At 47.3% G+C, this 19182-nt stretch overlaps 1 protein-coding gene across 2 annotated transcripts in view; it reads left to right on the top strand.

Annotated features, from left to right (window-relative positions):
* The first annotated feature begins 8052 nt into the window (after positions 1 to 8052).
* The window catches only part of UNC13D (unc-13 homolog D), a 46700-nt gene continuing 35570 nt past the window's right edge, over positions 8053 to 19182 (top strand). The window contains exon 1 of one of the 2 annotated variants that reach the window (XM_077834141.1): positions 8053 to 8175. Coding sequence is in view for 1 of the 2 variants with exons in the window: in XM_077834140.1 (XP_077690266.1) it covers positions 13778 to 13834 (57 nt within the window). In the remaining variant the exon portion in view is untranslated. Of the gene's footprint in view, positions 8176 to 13711; positions 13835 to 19182 lie in introns of those variants that run through there. The other variant, XM_077834140.1, reaches the window with a different exon arrangement.

The raw sequence follows: 19182 nt of genomic DNA, 5'->3' as shown, positions 1-19182 counted from the left end.
CAGCCTCAGTCCTACTCCTCTTCCTTCCTTCCATGAGCTGTAACAAGCCACTTTAACACACCTGATATTCACCCACCCACTGACATGACCATCTTCCAAACCCAAGTCTCTAGCTACTGTACACTCAGCTTTGGCAGCCTACCAGGCTGTATTATACATGTAATTTGAACCAGAGGTTGCTTAGCTGTCGGGTTTTTCCCTAATGAGATGAAGATGGGGAGGAGTGAGACACAAGACGAAAGGGAATCTTACAGCACAATGAGATCCTGGTAAATCCTGTTTTATGGATTACATTTGTCATGAGTAATTTCAAAGCCAGCAATAGTTTCTGCTAGCTTCCCGGAGTGTAGCCTTGGAGATGCCCTAAAACACTTCCCATGGCTCTAGCAGAGTGCTTTGTACTGCAGGGATCCTACACTTGGTTTTTATGTCCTTCCGTGATTTCCTTTTGCCCAAGCACAGAAAATCCCAAGGAATTTATGGTTGGGTACAGCGCTGCCTGTGCTCCTGCCCCCTGGGACTTTCCCAGCAGCTCTGGTACATACGGTGTGACTCCACAGCCCTGATTAATCCTGCCTCTGCTGGATGTGTCCCAGAGAAGAAATACGGACACGAGGCTCTGCTGACAACTGGATCCGGTGCTGAAAGTGAGTGTGTCTTCCCTTGGGCCCTTTGCCAGCTCACTAAAGGCGCTCACATCTGAAAACTGAGCGGGAAGGTGTCTCCTTTCCAGTCCAGTGGAGGTTCTGAGATAAGCAGGTAGAGAGTCCTGTCTGCTAACAACTGGATACGCTCCAGGGGGCCGGAGCGAGTTGCGACCGGACAAACGTTTTCAATCTGAAGAATTGAAATCAGTTGTCTAAATCAGTGGTCTCTAACCCTTTTTGTTGCAGTTCCTCTTGCAATAGGTTGGAGAACAAATACGCTTCCCTCTCACCATGCCCTCGCACAGATGTGAATCTGATTGAAGGGGCAATAGGGTGTGAGTGAAAGGATTTATGGAGCGGGGAGGGGGGTGGATCATGGTCATAGCCGAGAAGATTTTTGCAGCAGTTTTGAATAGATTGGGGAGCTGTGAAGCATGTGTGAGGAAGGCCCAAGATGTAGAGGATGCAATAGCTGAGCCGTGAGATGATCAAGGCTTGGACCAGGATATTTAATTCAATGGAGCTGCCTGGGTTTAACTGGGGGCAGATTTAATCAGAATCCATCAGATTCTGTAGTGAAATCTACATAGAAATAGAGCCTGGTCTCTACACACTAGGAGTAGAACAAATAGAGAACACTGTACGGACCCAGTGATAGAGCCCTTTGCTCTAAAATGGCTGCTAACTCAGCAGACTGATAAATCTCCCTGTCCCCGACCCAAGTGGCCACCAAATCTACAAACCCCATTGAGCTACTGAGAAGCCATGTTGAGTATTCTGGCACAAGAAGAACCCTTGCAGCTGCCTGCGGGAGACAGGGTGGTCTAGTGGATGGGGCTCTAAACTGGGAGTTAGGAGACCTGGATTTTCTTTTCCTGATTCTGCCACTGAGCTATTGCGTGACCTTGAGTGAGACACTTCGTCTCTGTATTTGTTACCCCATCTGGAAATTGGGGGTAATGGTCTTACTTTCCTTTGGAAAGCGCTTTGGTATCTGCAGATAAAAAGCTCTAGGGAGAAGTTTCGTCTTATTGTTAAGAACCTGATGTAGAGATAAGTGGCGTGGAAGCACTGCCTCCGCTTGGAAGTGAGAGCAGAGGGCTAGGAAATGGCATTAATTAATGTCTCCAGATCTAGTTTCAGCATGTTGGATCTTTAATTAGTTCTAAACCAGCACTAAGTCGACATCCTGTGATCCTAAAATCATACCATTGTGATGTGTCATTTGGACAGTCTTGTATTGTATGTGGTGGTTTTGGCCCTACTGAACCAATAAAAAGGTTTTTAAAACCCCCCACAGACTTTAGGAGCTTATTGGATCCTGAAGTCTGTAAGTGCTAATGGGACGATAGCAATAACAGAGGCGTCAGTGGTTAGCGCACCGGACCAGAAGTCAGGAGTTCTTCACCTGGCTCTATTGTTTATCCTCTATTTGAGATTGGATAAATCACGTAATCTCTTTGCCTTCAGTTTCCCTATCTTTAATATGGGGATATTTTCCCTGCCTCACTGGGTGTAGTGAAGCTTAATTAATGTTTCTAAAATGCTTTGCAATCACCTGATGAAAACTGCTACTACAAGAATTCCAGGTACTGTTTATTAATTCTCTCCCAACACCTTTGAAATATATAACTTTCTACAACTCTGCTGCTGCGTTTTGCCGACTGCTCTTGTTCTAGTTCTGTGGACATCTGAACTAATCTGTGATATCTCTAATGAGCCCATCCTCATAGTACTTATTAGTTGACTAGACAAACCTTCCAGTTATTGAGAATGGGGAAACTAACTGGCTGAACTGCTGTTCTCACTTGCTATTTGAGTGGTTCTGGTAAGTGCTGATGCTTTTACTTTAGGTCCATTCCAACTCTGACAGATGCCCGCAGGAGTTGGATCAGGCCCTCAGTTTGAAATGCTGGCATTTGTTTTTGTTCAGAAAGTGGAACACTGGAAGCAAGGCAGACCAGTCCCAGCATGCGCACAGTCCTGCTGAGACCGTAATAAATGCACTGTTGTTATCCTATGAGCAGAACTCATCGTAATAAAATCTGCGTTTTGCATTAATTTACTTCCAGATGAAGCAGCTGAGTCATGTAACTCTGTCTCTGGGATTGCAGTGGAACAAGCCTGGCTCGCCAGCTACCCCATTCATATCCAGCATGCAGTTTTCCTTCCAGTGCCTGCAGGGTTGCTTCCTGCCTTCCTATAATCAGTAACTAATGGAAAAAAGCAATTGATCTTGTCTCTGGTGATCGAGGTGGTCTGGCCTGTGCAGCCACAGCCTGGGAAGCAGGCTCTCTTAGTAAATGCAAATGGGGACAGCAAGGGGCAAAGTTCAGCCTGAAATATTTCAGTGGCAGGCATTGCAGGGAGTGTCCCTGTGAGTGAATCTCTCCTGATCCCCTCAGGTAAATGAGTTTGGTGGTTTGGATGCATGTTTTGAGTTTCCTGAGAGAGAGAGCAGTTGGAAAATGGTTTGTGTCATGCACATACATGTGTGGGCTTGAGATAATGGGCGGGCGTTGGTGTGTTTGTTAAAATTGACTGGGACTGAGGGCTAGTTCCCAGGCTTGAGGCTTGGATTGAATCTGTGGAAGGAGGCTGATATGCTGGGGTGTGGGTTTGAAATGGCTAGATGCACATAAGCTTTCAAAAGAGGGGATGTGAAACCGGGGGGCCGCTTTGTAAATTGTCATCCGGCTTGCAGTCCAGGGGCATTATTTCAGGGGAAAAAAATTGTGTCAGCATATAGAACATTGTATGTGATTATATGATATCCTTTAAAGTTGGGGGGGTGCATATAGTGGAGCATATAGACCTATGAACTGTCTGTGTGGGGGGGCAAATAACACTCCTGTTGCTGGTTTCAGAGTAGCAGCCGTGTCAGTCTGTATTCGCAAAAAGAAAAGGAGGACTTGTGGCACCTTAGAGGCTAACAAATTTATTTGAGCATAAGCTTTCGTGAGCTACAGCTCGCTTCATTGGATGCATTCCTGTTGCTGTCATGCTAGGCAATGCTCACGGCTCCGTTCACTAGAGTGAGTCAGTTATGTTATATTGGGCTGATCATGGGATTAAACTCGAAGTTGGTATTAGAGTTCCGTTTGCTCTGATGCTATCTGTTTGCTGCTGTGGCAGGTCATATGGTTAAATATGTCTGCTGCTGCTAATAGGTGGATGTGAAAAAGGGCTGGATAATTGTGTTAGGGGGTTATTCCTTCATCCGCTTACTTCCTTGGTCCTTCTTGCATGAACAGAGAGCAACAATACCCGAAGTCCAAAGGTGCAAACAATTAGATGTTTATTGGGGTGAACTTCCAGCAAGCATGATTCCAGTTTCCTTCCTCAGTGTCCCCCTTCCCAGCTCTGACACCACAGAGCCTTACCTGTGTCCCTGTTCCCATTCACCCTCTTAGCAAAACATGATTCCAGTTTCCCCAACCCCATTCCCTGTTCCCATTCCCCCCCTCTTTCTTCCTGATTGGCTGCAGACTATATAGTAAAACTTGAGTTCTGCTTAGCTGTACCTTAACCAGTCATTTTACTAAAATTTAACTAACCAATCCTAACATATTGTAACATGATTATTTAACCAATTATATCCTACCACCTTAATTAGTTTACACCCAGCAAACTTAATTATATAGCAGACAGAAACAATCACAGAATCAGACAGAGATTATTCAGACAAACAATAGGGAAATGGGGACTACAGTGATAGAACAACAAAGAAATGAGACAAAAAGAAAAGGAGTACTTGTGGCTCCTTAGAGACTAACAAATTTATTTGAGCATAAGCTTTTGTGAGCTACAGCTCACTTCATCGGATTTCAGATCCCAGCTATTGATAAGTGAGTTCTTGTCAGACAGGATGCTATCAAACTAAGTTTTCTTTTACATCTTCTAGGCACTTCTCTTTCTCTGGAGGTGATAGGCATTATCAGGACAGGATTTGCAAAAAGAAAAGGAGTACTTGTGGCACCTTAGAGACTAACCAATTTATTTGAGCATAAGCTTTCGTGAGCTACATCTGTGCATCCGATGAAGTGAGCTGTAGCTCACGAAAACTTATGCTCAAATAAATTGGTTAGTCTCTAAGGTGTCACAAGTACTCCTTTTCTTTTTGCGAATACAGACTAACACGACTGTTACTCTGAAACAGGACAGGATTGTATTCCTAACAGCCCAAAAGCACCTTATTTCAATGTGACCAGTTTGGAATGTGAGGATGTGACCTGTCGCTTCCCAGCTTATGGCTGCCTCTGCTGCTTATCCAGAGGCCTTAGCCTAAGCACAGGGCCTCAGGCTGTCACAGTAAGAGAAGGCCCTTACACCGGCCGACAGTGATTTTGATTCTTTCTTTTATACCTCTATCACTAGCTAAATGATAAGAATACACCTAAATTCTTCGAGTATAGGCCTTTACAGACAGGCCTGAATATCTATATTCTAACAAATTGTATGAGCAATGATGTATAGTTAGGCCAGCCAAAGGGGTGATCAAATCTCATGCTTTCGGGTGTAACTGATCGTTGGGGAGAGGGGGGGTCAGGAAGGAACTCCGCCCTACCCACCTCCATCTCCATGGGCAGCATTGAGTAATTGGCCACTTGTGCAATAGGATGCTCTCACTGAAGCAGCAGCAGGAATTGCTACTCTCTTGAGCAACAGGTATTGGCCCTTTCCCAGCTATGATCTGGTATGGAAAACCCCACCTTTCTAAAATTTCCCTTTATGCCATGCAAAGATAACTTTAGACTCTCTCCTGTGGGTCAGTGCAGGTAGCCCTGTAAGGCCTGGGTTCTGGCTGGCTGAGGATATGTCTATACTGTGATAAAAAACCTGTGGCACCAAGTCTCAGAGCATGTGTCAGCTGAGTCGGGCTCATAGACCTTGGGCTGCCGAGCTAAAAATTGCAGTGTAGACGTCAGGGCTCAGGCTGGAGCCTGGACTGTGGGACCCCGCGAAGGGGGAAGATGCCAGGCTCCAGCCTGAGTCTAGGCATCTGCACCGCAATTTATAACCCCACAGCCCAAGCCATGCAAGCCCGACTTTTCTGACCCGGGCCAGCCATGGGTGTTTTATTCCAGTGTAGACATACCCACTGTGTCTTGATCTCTATATCCAGAGACTGCTGATAGGGCCGGCCTTGGGGAAAATGGTGCGCTGGACGAACTTGTATTTTGGTGCTCCTGGCCCCGCTGCCTCCCCGAGTTCTCCCCATCGCTCCTAGCATCTGCTGTCTCCCTGGGCTCCCAACCCATTGTCCCCAGGTCCCGCTGCCTTCCCCGCAGCCCCCCATTGACCTGAGCTCCCTTCCATGTCTTTGCACCCCAGGCCTGCCCTGTTCCTTGCCTCTTGACCACATTGCCCTGGGTGGTCACCCACAGTGCCCACTGGGAAGGTCTCGGCTCTGAAATGTGCTTCCTCCACTGGCCCCAGTCTGCTGCTCTTCAGGGCCCATTCTTTTTCTCAGGCTCTCATGTGTGGGGAAGAGGTGATTGTGGGGTGAGTCTCTCAATATTGAAGCTGGTCAATAATCTTATGTATGGTGCCTGGGCACATATAGTAGGCATGTTGGGTACATTAATACGTAAAATACCTGGTTGCCCAGGCAACATGCTGAGTCTGGATCCCAGATGTGAGCTCAAACCACTTGAGCTTGCCTTTCTCAGAAGCATCTGACTTGGTCTTAAGGGGACGCTGATGTGTTTTGAGGTCTAAAGATGGGCTCTAGAACGGTGTGAAATTGGTGAGGGAATGGCCTATGAACTCTGAAGCCTCCTTTCCTGCCCCTCCAATAGCAGTGAAACAATGACTGTTTCCCTGAGCTGTTCTGTTAGGGATGGTGCTACTGCAAATATATGGAAGTGAATAAACAAAGGGTACTGTGGCTGAATTCATCTTAATGGGAAATGCACAGGGAGGGGAAAAAATAACTTTGCCACATGTATTAAAGATTAAATTAGTAGAGAGAAAATGTTATTTTAAGTTTCTGAGGAGAACTGCAAACAGAACAAATGTCCAACTGGACAACATCCTCCATAAGCCAGAGGCCACTGAAAGCTCGTTAAATCTAATTAAGAAGAAGCATGGCTAAATTATCCAGGGCAGTAACTGGAGAATTAGCAGGAGGAAGGAAAAATCAGGCAAGGTCTGAGTCAGAAACCACTGGTCTCGCCATTAATTCTTTAATCATTGCTGTGTTGGGCTTGTCTCAACCCCCCCTTCTCTCCAGAGGAATGCTGGGATAATGTTCAGGATGGAAGGGTTTTACCCCTTCATTGCTCCGGGAACACGCAGTCCTGAGGAGGACACTTAGTGGTGGAACATCCTGTCCTGACCTACCAGGTAATGCAGCCCAAGCTCGAACAGCTTGTTCCCTGGCATGTTGTGCCATGCCAAAAAGGTTATTGTGATAACCTCTAAGAATTTCTGAACTGGTCGTGGAATCGGACCTGGTACAGAGGTTATGGAGTGGGTCCATGTCCAGTGCGATACTAGGCGCCCAAGTGCAGCTGATCTATGGTATAAATGGCACAATCAAATTCATGTTGTTGGAAAGGGCGAAGAGAGAAACTCCTTAGTTACATAATTTGTTCAGTAAAAACCATTCCCGTATCTTCAGGAACGCAGTATCTCTGTGGCTCAGAGGAGACGTGATCGCATGTTGTCTTTTGACTGGGAGCATTTAATGTAAAAACTATGCACCCGGCACCGTGGTTCCCTGTATATGTGAAAATGTGTGGCACTGTATTCTTAGGATGAGAGCTTAAACAAAGCTCCTGTCTGCCCTGCATTGGCATTAAAAGTCCCTGGCACTTCTTGTAAGAGTAGGTGTTTGCCCTGGTGTCCAAAATTCCCTAAGTGTGGGGCAACATACTGTTCTGGGTTTCTTGACATCCAGCCCAGAGGTGGCTGCTTTTCTGCATTGCTATAGTTGAAGCAGTTTGGGGATCCCTCGGGATGGAAGGCTTTCTCATATTTCTAGGCAGGATACCAATAATCTTTGTGCTCCTACTCCTCTTGACTGTGTGTGTAGCTAACAGCAGCCCAGAGAGGGGGTGCGTTGTGGAAGAGAAAGGAATTTGATTTGCATCCCATTCAAGGCAAGGAGTGGCAGCCAGCAGAATGCACTGAACATACACTCCTGGAGAGACTGATGCTGGGAGGGTGCATCAGGTGATGCAATATCTGGGACTTTGAGCCCAAGGACAGCAGCAGTATTTCAGAGAATCTGAAGAGGAGGAGAAGGGTATGTTATGATTGCAAGATGAAATTGCTTTCCGTTTTTATGCTGTAGCCCTCTTGGGTTTTCCTTATGACTTGTCAAATAGTAGCAGGCAGGGCAGAGTTTTGTATAGTCATTCAACCCAGCCTCCTCCCTAGCTGGCCCCGCGTGTTAAAAGGAGAAGTGAGTGAGACTCATGTTGAAATCATTTTTTCAACTTTTCATGTATTTCCAGCCCACTGATCAAGATAAGAGTGAGGAAAGGCTGTGGGCCCACCGGCAGGATAACCAAGCCAAGAGGTAGGAAGACAAGCTGCTACTTACATTTACTGAGAATTGTTTTTAGCACTGGGTTCTCTTTAAAGGAGAAAATCCCTTTTAAAGTGACTTTTGTTGATCTGTTCAGTTTTCTCTGACGACTGAGGTGACTCAACCGTCGCATCTCATTTACCTTGGATGCATTCAATGCTGCTTTAAAAGACTCTTTCAGAGGGCTCTGCTATTTGATGCAACATGCTCTAGTTTGGGGCACACCCAGGTGGCCCAGATTTCAAAAGTGACTTTGGGATCCCAGTTGGAGATGCCTGGAAGGGGGTCTAATTTTCAGAAAGTGCTGAATAGGCCCTTGAAGGTGTTGCTCATACTTACTCTGTATTTTACTCTGTATTGGCCAGTATATTTTAGCAGATCTTTCCATTGCCATTCTCTTTGGGGTGCTCTACCAGTCTCTTGACCTGGGTTTTCTTGAGTGGTTTGCATGAGTCTGGCTAAGTATCTGTGCTTTGGTGGTGGAAATTGTTCAGAGAAATTGAACAGGGTAGCTGAGATGCAAAATATCAAGAAGCTCATAAATCCATGGTAAGAATCAGGAAGGGCAGAGATCAAGCTACATGTGAACGTGCTGGAGGTTTTATCTTCCCTAGCAGACGATCCATATTCAAAAATCACTGTCCCAGAAAGTTCATGCGAAATTCATGCTACCGGATTTTGGGAGTGGGGGAAGGACAATTACGTGTGTGTAACCAGTGCAATCTCTGGGTAGAAATACAGTAAAATCAGATACTTTATAACGGTGTCTAATATCATCGTCACACTCTTACTTTTGGGAGGAGCCCAGATGCAATGGCAAAGGCTGCCTGAATGAACTCCGGGCTGGATGGAGAGATCACATACCTAGGATTAAACTGATCCCTAAGCTCAGGACCAGCAAGGACCTCGCCCCTTCCATGCATACACATGAGGGTTCGTGCACCTTCCCTTGCAACCCTGAGCAGGGTCAGCTGTAAGGTGCAGGTTTGTTTAGAGGGTATTGACCACTGTGATCATAATTTTAAAGTAGGTCAAATTCTTTATTTAAAGTACTTGTGTCCCCCATCTGAGCCATGTTTCCGAAAAGCTCTGCAAAACCAAGCTCTTGTGCATAAATGCAATGACTAGCTCAAACTTTTTGAGTTTTAAAAAAACTGTCCCTCAAATATTTAAGCTGCTGCTTTCCATGTTTCTAATTTAGGAGTCTTTTTTTAATGAGAAAACCACAGCATTGTGGCTGGCCTATGACTGAAGAATTTCTATTTCATTGTGTGTTTCTTTTCAAACCAATTTTGATGGATTGCATTTTTTGAACCTTCCAAAGGAAGGTGAAGCCGATACAAGGACTATCTAAACTCTTAAGTTACCCTCTCTGCCCATGCAGAGAGAAGAGATTTCTGCGAGTTTTGTTACTTGACATCTGCAAGAACCCAGTGAAAGGTGCTGTCCACTCATGGAGAGAAAATGGGTGTCTGTGTTTTATGCCACAGCTTCTTGCACCTCCTGTGAGCTGTGCTACATCAGATCTTGCTTTTGCAATCACAAGCTTTATTGCCTATCACATGGCACCTCAACGCGAAGATGAAAACAGTTTCCAAAATCAGTTTGCCTCTATATTTCTTCCATATTCAATTATGGTGCACTGGCTTCTGGGCATATTGCAGATACTGCAAAGCAGAACACCAATAGATTCTGCCTATGTAGGGGGTAATAAAGCTGTCCGACCGATCATTCCAGTCCAGCATGTTGCAGGGGAGAAACCCTCTATCGTCTAAGTCCAACAGGAAGCAAATACTTGGTTGAAACTCCTGAAGGCTGGCAGACTCAGGGGGTGTCTACGCTCGAAGTGTTACTAGTGTAAGAATACCAATATACTATACCTACAAAGTGCTTCTAGTGTGGATGCTCCAGTCTAGCAAAATCACCTCCACAAGCAAAACAAGCTATACCAGTAAAGGCACAGCTTATAACTGAGTCTACACTAGGGGCTTTTGCTGGCACAGCTATGCCCATCAGGGATCACACCTCATCACATCCCTGACTGCCCTCACTGTTCCAGCAGAAATCCATAGTGTACCTATGGTCTCAGGCTCCAGTTGGCCGCTTAAGAGAACATGATCTGTAGCAAGGGATCAGTCAGTGTGACAGTGGAGAAGGAGAGAGCTGGCCCCTAAAGCTGAGCAGTGTAATGAACTTGAGAGGAAACAGTGCTGCTAAGGCATCTCCCCCCTGAACGTCTGGGATAGTAGCAAGAGGGGAGGGTTACAAAAGAAGGGTTTCCTCACCGCAGTTCCTCCCAGGCTGTTGCAATGTGTGCACCCAACTGAAACTCTCATTGGAATGATCCCGCTGTGCAGCCCTGAAACAAGGACCGAGACCTGTGGGTGATGCAGACTGAGATGGACCTATCCACCTTGCAGTAGGAAGGGGAGGAAGGGGTTTCTCTCCTGTGCTGTTAGGGAGGACATACACTCTTTGCCAGGCACTGCACCCTCGGGGTTCATTGCTGGCCCTTGCAAATGAAAAACACTTGTCTTTGGCTAAAAAGGTTTGGCTCTCCAGAGCCGGGAGTGAAAGCAGATGCTATTGGGAGTCCTTGTGAAACTGCGAGGGAGGTTTGCAGTGTCATTGAATAGTTACAAGCAGCCTTTTAAATGGTAAGGGAAGAACTCAGCCCTCCTGCACCCAGTTGCGTGGGTCCACCGTCTGATCAATGAACTAGCATTAACCTCCACTTGCAAGGTCACTGGAGAGAGTGTGTGCTTATCCAGCCACTGGGCAGAAGGTCCTGGCCCAATTGTATGTCAGAGGGAATGGGCAGAGGGGATGAGATGTAAAACTAGTGTCTGGCTGTCTGGATTTTTAAGGGATCTCGTAGCATTTTTCACAAGAGTGAGGGCTGTTAACCCACATCCTGGTCCATTTTCTCTCTGCCTACTTCAGCTTCCCCCCTGCATTTTCAGTTGGAAAGGAAATCCCTGTCTCACCCAAACCTAGCTGTTTAATGGTTCATTGTATGCTGTTAAACAGATGCTGAGTTTCACCCCAGAAGTGGTTGCAACTCAGAAGGTGCCTACGCTGAGCTAGGAAGTGGTTGCAAGGACATCTGTTGGATGAAATGGCTAGTAGTCTCGCTTGTCCTTGCATAAGTGTTTTTGACATCGTCCAGGCACAGCACCCCTAACAGTGCTTTCTGGGACCCCCAAAGTATTGGCCCCTAGTGCACATAATTGCTGCAGAGGACAGGATCTCGTAACCAGCCACTGCATTGTGGGATGGAGTTAGCAGGCCCAGCTGAACTGCTGCAGCTGCAACGTTTGTGGCTTCCTGTCCCCAAGAGGGAGAAATCACTGTAGATTACATGGCTTCAGCAGAGCAGAGTCAAAGCACTTCTCCTGTGTGCTGCCAACAGCTGGTTCGACCAGTGTTATTCAAATGCTGGAGGTGGCTGCTGTGTGGACACCACGCTGTGCCCGATCTGCGGGGATAGGCGTCTGCTACAGCCCCAGCTATGGAGCCTGTCCTCTTTAGTGCAAGCTGGAGCCACTCAGGCTTTTAGCTCTGGAGGTCCCTGGAATGTCAGTCAAGATGGTGCTTATTCCGCTTATGGGCAGTGAACATGTGACATGCTCCTGGCGAAAAGGCACTATTTAAATGTAAGACCAAGCCCATCCTTATTTGCAGACTGCATACACACCACGCATACATGAAATATATAGGTGCCAGAGCATCTTGTCTCTTTCCTTTGAGATTTCCTAGGCTGATTTTCTTTCTGATGGTGGGGTTCTCTGGGTTGCCATCCTTCCCTTCCCTCTCATACATCAAGAGAACAGGAATACAGATCCTTTTGATAGGCCAGGGTGGGCAAACTAGCCCATGGGCTGGATCCAGCCCGTGAGCTGTTTTAAGCCAGCCCACGAGCTCCCACTGGGGCGCCACGTTGGGGGGGTCCCACTCGGGGGCTCCAGCCAGGGTGCCGGATCGGGGGCCGTATCACGTAGCTCCCAGAATCAGGGGCCTCTCCACGCATAGGAGCCAGAGAAAGGACATGCCACTGCTTGCGGGAGCTGCTTAAGGTAAGCGCCACTCAGGGTCTGCACCCTGAGCCTCTCCCCAAACCCCTACCCCAGCCCTGATCCCTCTCCTGCTCTCCAAACCCCTCAATCCCAGCACGGCACATCCTGCACCCCAAACCTCTCATTCCCAGCCCACCTTAGAGCCTGCACCCATAACCAGAGCCCGCACCCCCTCCCACAACCCAACCCCAATTTTGTGAGCATTCATGGCCCGCCATATAATTTCTATTCCCCGATGTGGCCTTCAGGCCAAAAAGTTTTCCCACCCTTGCGATGGGCATGTCTTGAAGGGGATGGCCGTTGCTGTTAGCAGCCGTTAACTCATCTGTCTGGTAATTTGCAATCAGATAAACTGTTTGTGAGAATGAAGAGTGCTGGTAAAACAAAATTTGTAACTCTGGTTCCCGTAACTGGAGAGGAGCTGCTTCTCTGAAATCTGCTGCACCCGGTCAGAAACCCCTGCTGGAGAGCAGCCATCTCAGCATGTCCCTTTCCAGCATTAGGGGGGATAATTCTCTTCTCCATTCCAGCAATACAGTGGGATGATTAACTGGATTAGCTCTTTCCAGTGGCTTAAGTACAGAACTGAGCTGCAGAGACTGGAGTAGGTCCAGCTTGACCTCAGTCAAACACGATCACCTGCCCCTGAGCGACATTTCTTATTCCCCACCCACTCCGGTGCAGTGGCCTTTGGTTTGAAGACCGCTTCTGCTTTTGACAAACTCTCATGGGAATGGAGTCTGGATGATTCTCTCCTGCACCGTGTTTGCATGTACAGTGAACTCCACCCTCTAAAGCCCCACAGCTGGCTTCACACCCCGGGCCAGGACCTCAACACCACATCCTTGCCTTCTACATGGTGCATGCCTCTGACTGCCTGCATCTTCCCACTTGTTTCATTCCGTTCCCCGTTACAGGCCCTGTGCCTTGTCCTATCTCACTGCTGCTCCCTTCTCCTTCAGTCCCCTACACCTGAAACAGCGTCTTACTTCCCACTCATTAACAATCGCCCCCTTGGCTTCCCACTCCTTTTGCAAAGCCTTCCCTGGTCCATCTTATCCCTGACACCTCTGCTTCAGAGCCTTTCTTATTTCAGTTGCATTGCCTGGGTCTGAGTTGAACTGTAAGGTGCCTCCTTGGGTGTCCGTAAAGTGCCACGTTCACCTACAACCCTCGATAGCTAATAATGTGAAAGAAACTGAGGACCCAGCCGTGGATCAGAGGAACGCAGCCTCATTCCCTCCCCAATGCTGGACCCCAGATGGGAGTCCACAAGCAGGGGAGAAAGTATAGCTCAAGATCTATTCAAGGAGGCCTCTGTGCATTTCCGGTTGTTGTTAAAATGGTCAGGGTGAGATAAAGAGTGTGGTTTCCTCTGAGCATATGAACAAGGGGCGGGGCGAGGAGGTAATGCTGGTGGAGAGGGCGGTTCAAGCCTAAATAAGCAGAGCTGTAGCTGTGTTCTCTGGGGCTCAGCCTCCTGTATCCAGCACAGGTTTGCTCTGATCCACCCCAGCATGGAGTCTGTCAGCGAGATGTCAGCAGGGGACGGCCCTGGGGAGGACAGCAGTGACGTATGTGGTCTCTTTACTCTCATTTTAAACAGGTGTTTACGTTGCATGCTATGTGTCTCTGATGTCATGCGTGGTGTTCTCACTTCCCCTCGCTCCCACTTTGCTCAGATCTTGAGACGCTGCTGCACAGAGCATCTTCTGGGGTTTAATTGTTGGCACACGGAGGGACTGGGAGGAGAGCCTGGGGCTACTAAGTCCTGAGGTTCCCTGAGGTCCAAAAGTGAAGGCTAAGGTTTCCAACCTAGAAGAAGATGAGAGCTCTCAACACCTTGGAGAAGGTGCTTGGCCCCATATTCTCTGTCTACACTAAACACTCTCAATCCTTCACTACTGCTTAGCACTGTTGCTGCTCCATCAATTCTGGCAACCATGGGAGCTCCAGCGTAGACTTCAAGCAGGTCTAGATGACCTGGTGGTAAAAACACTGCTAGCTGGTCTACGTTAGCACCGCCACTGTGCCAAGCACCAGTGGAGCGATAATGATGGGAGATTAAGAAGAGAAACCTCATTGTAGTCATGGTTATTGAGTAGCAAGGGCAAAAGTACCCAGTGAGAGCATCTGCACTATGCTTCCTTGCTAGAGATGTTCCACTGTTGCAATTCCACCAGTGAAGAAGGATGTACTCTGAATATCATCCTCCACAGTTGAGGGCATCTGCCCTGGGATTGTTGATCCCAGCATTAGGGTCCTTTTGGGCTCCTCACTGCTACTGTATGCCCAAGTAGCACTCATTAGCAGCTAAAATACCCACTTCTATCTGCAACAAGCCCAAAGACTGTACAACAGCTGATCCTATGCAGGCTTGATTACTGCAGCTCAAAGCCACGTGCTCTGGAAAAATCTCCCACTAGTACAAAATGCAGCCGCCTACGTACTTCCTCATAAAGGTTGCTGGGAGCACATTTTGATGCTATCTGCACTGGCTTCCTAAGCTACTCTGTGCTGATAATCAAAGCCCTCCATGGGATTGGCCATAGCTATCTGGCAGATCGCCTCTCCCTCTGCAAGTCTGATCTTCCACATCAGGTATGTTCTCTGCCTTACCAATGAAACTGTCCACTAACAAGAGAGGCTCATGAGTGCAGGAGACTTTCACAAGACCTGGACCTAGACTGTGGAACTCCCTCCCACTAGAGGCAAGAATGACCACAGGCCTCAGGACGTTCTGCACTAAATGCAAACTGTGGTTCTTCAGCTTAGCTTTTCCATAATAATCTCCATGCACACACAAATGAGCAAAAGAACAAAAAACCAACCAACCCCAGAACAAACACTATTAAATTAATCAAGCTATTTCTCCTATAGGCTGGTGCAGTGCTGACAGACCCTGGTCCTCGGCAGGTGGGCTCAAACCAGGTGTCTCCGGAACTTAAAGCATGAGCCTCTACTGCATGAGCTAAAAGCCAACAGGCTGTTTAGCTAAGCCTGTAGAGCAGACTCATTTGATCTCTCTAAGTGGTCTCGGTGCCAGGAGGTGTGTGGGTTACCCAGGCAAAAAAGAAAGAGACAGTTGTTTCTATATGGGGGGCCATGAAAGTGTTGAGAGAGAGAGAGAGAGAGAGACAAAAACAGCTTCTCTCCTCCCCTCTTACAGCCCCGCTGCAACCTGCAACGGGGGGAAGAAGTGGATCTGGTGTCCAGCGTATAAAGGATTGTATTGAGGAAGAACAAAGTTCTTTCCATTTGTGCTTGAAACTTGGCTGCACTCGTGGTTCAGTCTGAAGGATGGTTGGAGGGCTGGGAGGCTTTTGATCCACAGAAAGAGGGTCCGAGAGAAAGGTCTTTACGCTCTGCTGCAGCGACCCCGAGGGAAGTACAATACTCTGTTTCAAGCCCGGTGTAGGGGACAATCTAAATGAAGTGTTTCCAAGATGGGAGGTGCTCCAAGGACCGGGAGGCTGCAGAAGCTGGAATGTGCTGCTTTTAGAAAGGATCATTGCAAGCAGAGCTATTCAGGAACCAAAGAGCGAAATACAGCTTCCAGCTGCCTCCTGCTATTTGCCAGGGACCACCTAGCAGACTGGAACAATGAGGGTAGATATGGCTTTCCCTCCCCCTATAGTTTAAGGATCAGATTCATCCTGGGTGTAACTACTAACTTCAGTCAAATACCTCTGGGATTACTTTGGCCCTAATTTTTGTATTAAAAGAATTGTTTCCATCTCTTTTTTTTAACACACAGATCCTGTAGGTAATGCAGCTATTGCATCTCTGCCATTCCAGTACTACTGAGCCCTCATCAGCCTCTGCATGTTTACCATCTCTTGCTAGTTCACTCTTGGACCTTTCCTGAGCTGTGGGGGCTGCCTTTGGTGAAACTGAATGGTGGTTTTGTGATGGGCGTATGTGTGTGCTGAGCCCTGAGCTAAAAGGAACACTCATTTCACTTGTGGTGTAAGAAAAATTTGAAACTGATCTCTTGCAAGGTGATGTGATCATGCTTTTTCACCCTGTCCTTTAACTGTCCCATGCTTGATTTCTTGTGCCTAGTCATTATGCTGCTGTGAGATAAAGGCTACAGGCCACATGAGAATTTAAACCATACCATGTCCAGTTAAAACGTAACCTGATCGCCCAGTTTGGGGTGGTGAAATCACCACTCGTCAGGCGATGCTGTGTGCTAGGAATGTGTTGCTATTTCTCAGGCTGTGGGTTGAGTGAGCGAATATCTGTGAAATACTCTGAAACCTGTGAAATAAAGACCCGCTCACCTTCTGAGAACACTGGGTGTGCACTAGCCCAGTGGTTCTCAACCAGGGGTCTGGGGCCCCCTAGGGGGCCTCAAGCAGGTTTCAGGGGGCCACCAAGCAGGGCCAGCATTAGACTCCCTGAGGACCGGGGTAGAAAGCCAAAGCCCCACCGCATGGGGCTGAATCCCGGGGTCCTGACCCTGCCACCCAGGGCTGAAGCCTGCGCTATGTAGCTTCACCTGGGGCTCTGACCTGGGGCCCCAGGCAATTGCCCTGCTTGCTCCCCCTAACGCCGACTCTGGCTTTTATCTGCAGAAAACCAGTGATTATGGCACAGGTGGGCCGTGGAGTTTTTATAGCATGTTGGGGGGACCTTAGAAAGAAAAAGGTTGAGAAGCCCTGCACTAGCCCCTACTACCAGGCTGAGAAGTCTCCAAAGAGAAATAACTTGGTGCTTGTGAGGATTTGCTGGTATCTTTGGCTTTGGCAGAGGAAAGGACATTGGCTGGAAAGTTCCCATTTGTTTAGAGATGAGCTTGCGCCACAGAGCTGGGAGCTGAACTTCCCCAAAGTTTGGGGTTGTTGGGATCAGAAGGGCTGGTCCCACCCATTAAACAAAGAAGGAACAGATCGATTCCCACTTGGATCGGATCCAAATATGCTCCGTGCTTGGGTGTTGTAGATTCAGAGCCCATGTGTCATTTTTGGTTTTGATTGAGTTTCTTTTTACATAATGCACAAAGATAAACAAGTTTTCAAAAATTCACCCCGCTGCAATATAGGGTCCACCATGTTATCATGACCCACACATTATAAAGTAAACAATGCTTGATACTAGAGATCAAACATTTTGTTGTTCATAGCAAAGGTCAAATGCGTAACCGTCAGAAGATCAGATCCTATTATTACCCCTTCTCCATTTATAGGAGGCACCCATATATCAACAAGGAGCAACATAATGTTGCTGTCAGGACAATAGTTCCTCCCTGGAAAATACATTTAGGATTTATATATCCTCTTGGCTTTTCTGTGTTAACTTTATAAACCCAAAACAACACTGTCTCAAAGGGAAATCACACTGACTATGTGACATGACAATAAAATGCAAACATCATGGTGTTTCTAGGAAAACAAGCTCTACAGAGAAAGTGTGGGGGTTAGTGGGTCCTTTCTACAAATCTTAGGCATTTATTTGTAAAGAAGCCTCTAGTCACCTTGCGCCATAATCCCTGGAATTCCCCAAACCTTTATACCGAGAATCTCATCTGTCCTTTCTTTAATCATAAGAACGGCCATACTGGGTCAGACCAAAGGGCCATCTAGCCCATTATCCTGTCTTCCGACAGTGGCCAATGCCAGGTGCCCCAGAGGGAATGAACAGAACAGAGTGATCATCAAGTGATCCATGCCATCGTCCACTCTCAGATTCTGGCAAACAGAGGCTAGGGACACCATATTTGCCCATCCTCGCTCATAGCCATTGATAGACCTATCCTCCATGAACTTTTCTAGTTTTTTTGAATCAATCATGCACACTACTGACCTTCATAATGAATGGAACAACAAGATACTCATATACCACATGGCTCAAATGCCACGTTAGCATCTCTCCTATTCTTCTGAATGTGTCTGTCCCTCACCAGTAACTCCTGACCTGATTCAAGATGTGTTTGCCCCAAGCCCACACTCTTGCTCCTGGCGTCATGAATGCTGGAATCCAAGGAATTGTCCATAGCAAAGGGCTCTGCTGCCATTTTTGATTGGCTGCCATTACTTGCCTGGATAATTGAATTGGAAGAAATTGTCTCTTCCTCCTGAAGGTTTTTTTTTTCTTCCCCGTGTTGAACAGCTGCCTGTTTAGAATGGATTTCTATGTCCATAAGTTCACAATAGCACCACCAGACTAGAATGTGAAACATTCAAAAGTACCAGGAGATCCCAGATCTTCTTAGAGGAGCATCTGGTGCTTCCGTAAAGGCCTCACTTTTAACTGTACTGAACCCAGGACCTGAGCGAAGAACGTGCTGCACTCCCTAGGCACATAGGGTTGGTCATACCAAATGAACATATGTCCTTCAGCAGTGGTCAATATTTGAGGCTTCAGAGCTAGGGACACCAACCCAGGTGGTCAGTTCTGCTCTTCTGATGGTGAGTGTGGGGGGAGAGGAAATTCCTTCCTGAGACAACAAACTGACTCCTGAAAGCATGAGACTTAGGTCCTCCTCAACTTATCTTGGCTTGCCTAGTTACAAGTGTTTATTGGTCACAAAGTTATCCAGCCTTTAAAAATGTATCTACAGCCTTTGTCTCTGACCTACTGCTGCCAAGAGTTTCTCAGGTCAGCTATGCTCCTGGTGAAGGATTCCCAGGGGTCCTGTCACACTGTGGGCTTTCTCTCTCCAGGAGGGTGAGCAGCCTATCCCCAAACAAAAACAAACTATACTCTTCCTCTGTGTAGAGCAATGAAAGAAAGTCCTTCCCTAACCTGGGATACAATACAAGTCTGCAGTTATTTAAAATGAATTGGAAGACAAGTAGTATTTGCCCTCTCTCAAATCTCTTCACTACCAGACACTCGCTGCTGTCTTTCCTTCTCCTTGCATACCCAGTGGTTGCACCTGCGTTAGGTTACTGAGCCCAGCTACATGTGCTCCACA

Source organism: Eretmochelys imbricata, chromosome 14 (assembly GCF_965152235.1).
Source record: "Eretmochelys imbricata isolate rEreImb1 chromosome 14, rEreImb1.hap1, whole genome shotgun sequence".
Lineage (NCBI taxonomy): Eukaryota > Metazoa > Chordata > Testudines > Cheloniidae > Eretmochelys > Eretmochelys imbricata.
The sequence above is the reverse complement of the archived record's forward strand: the minus strand, read 5'-3'. Positions and strand labels throughout refer to the sequence as shown.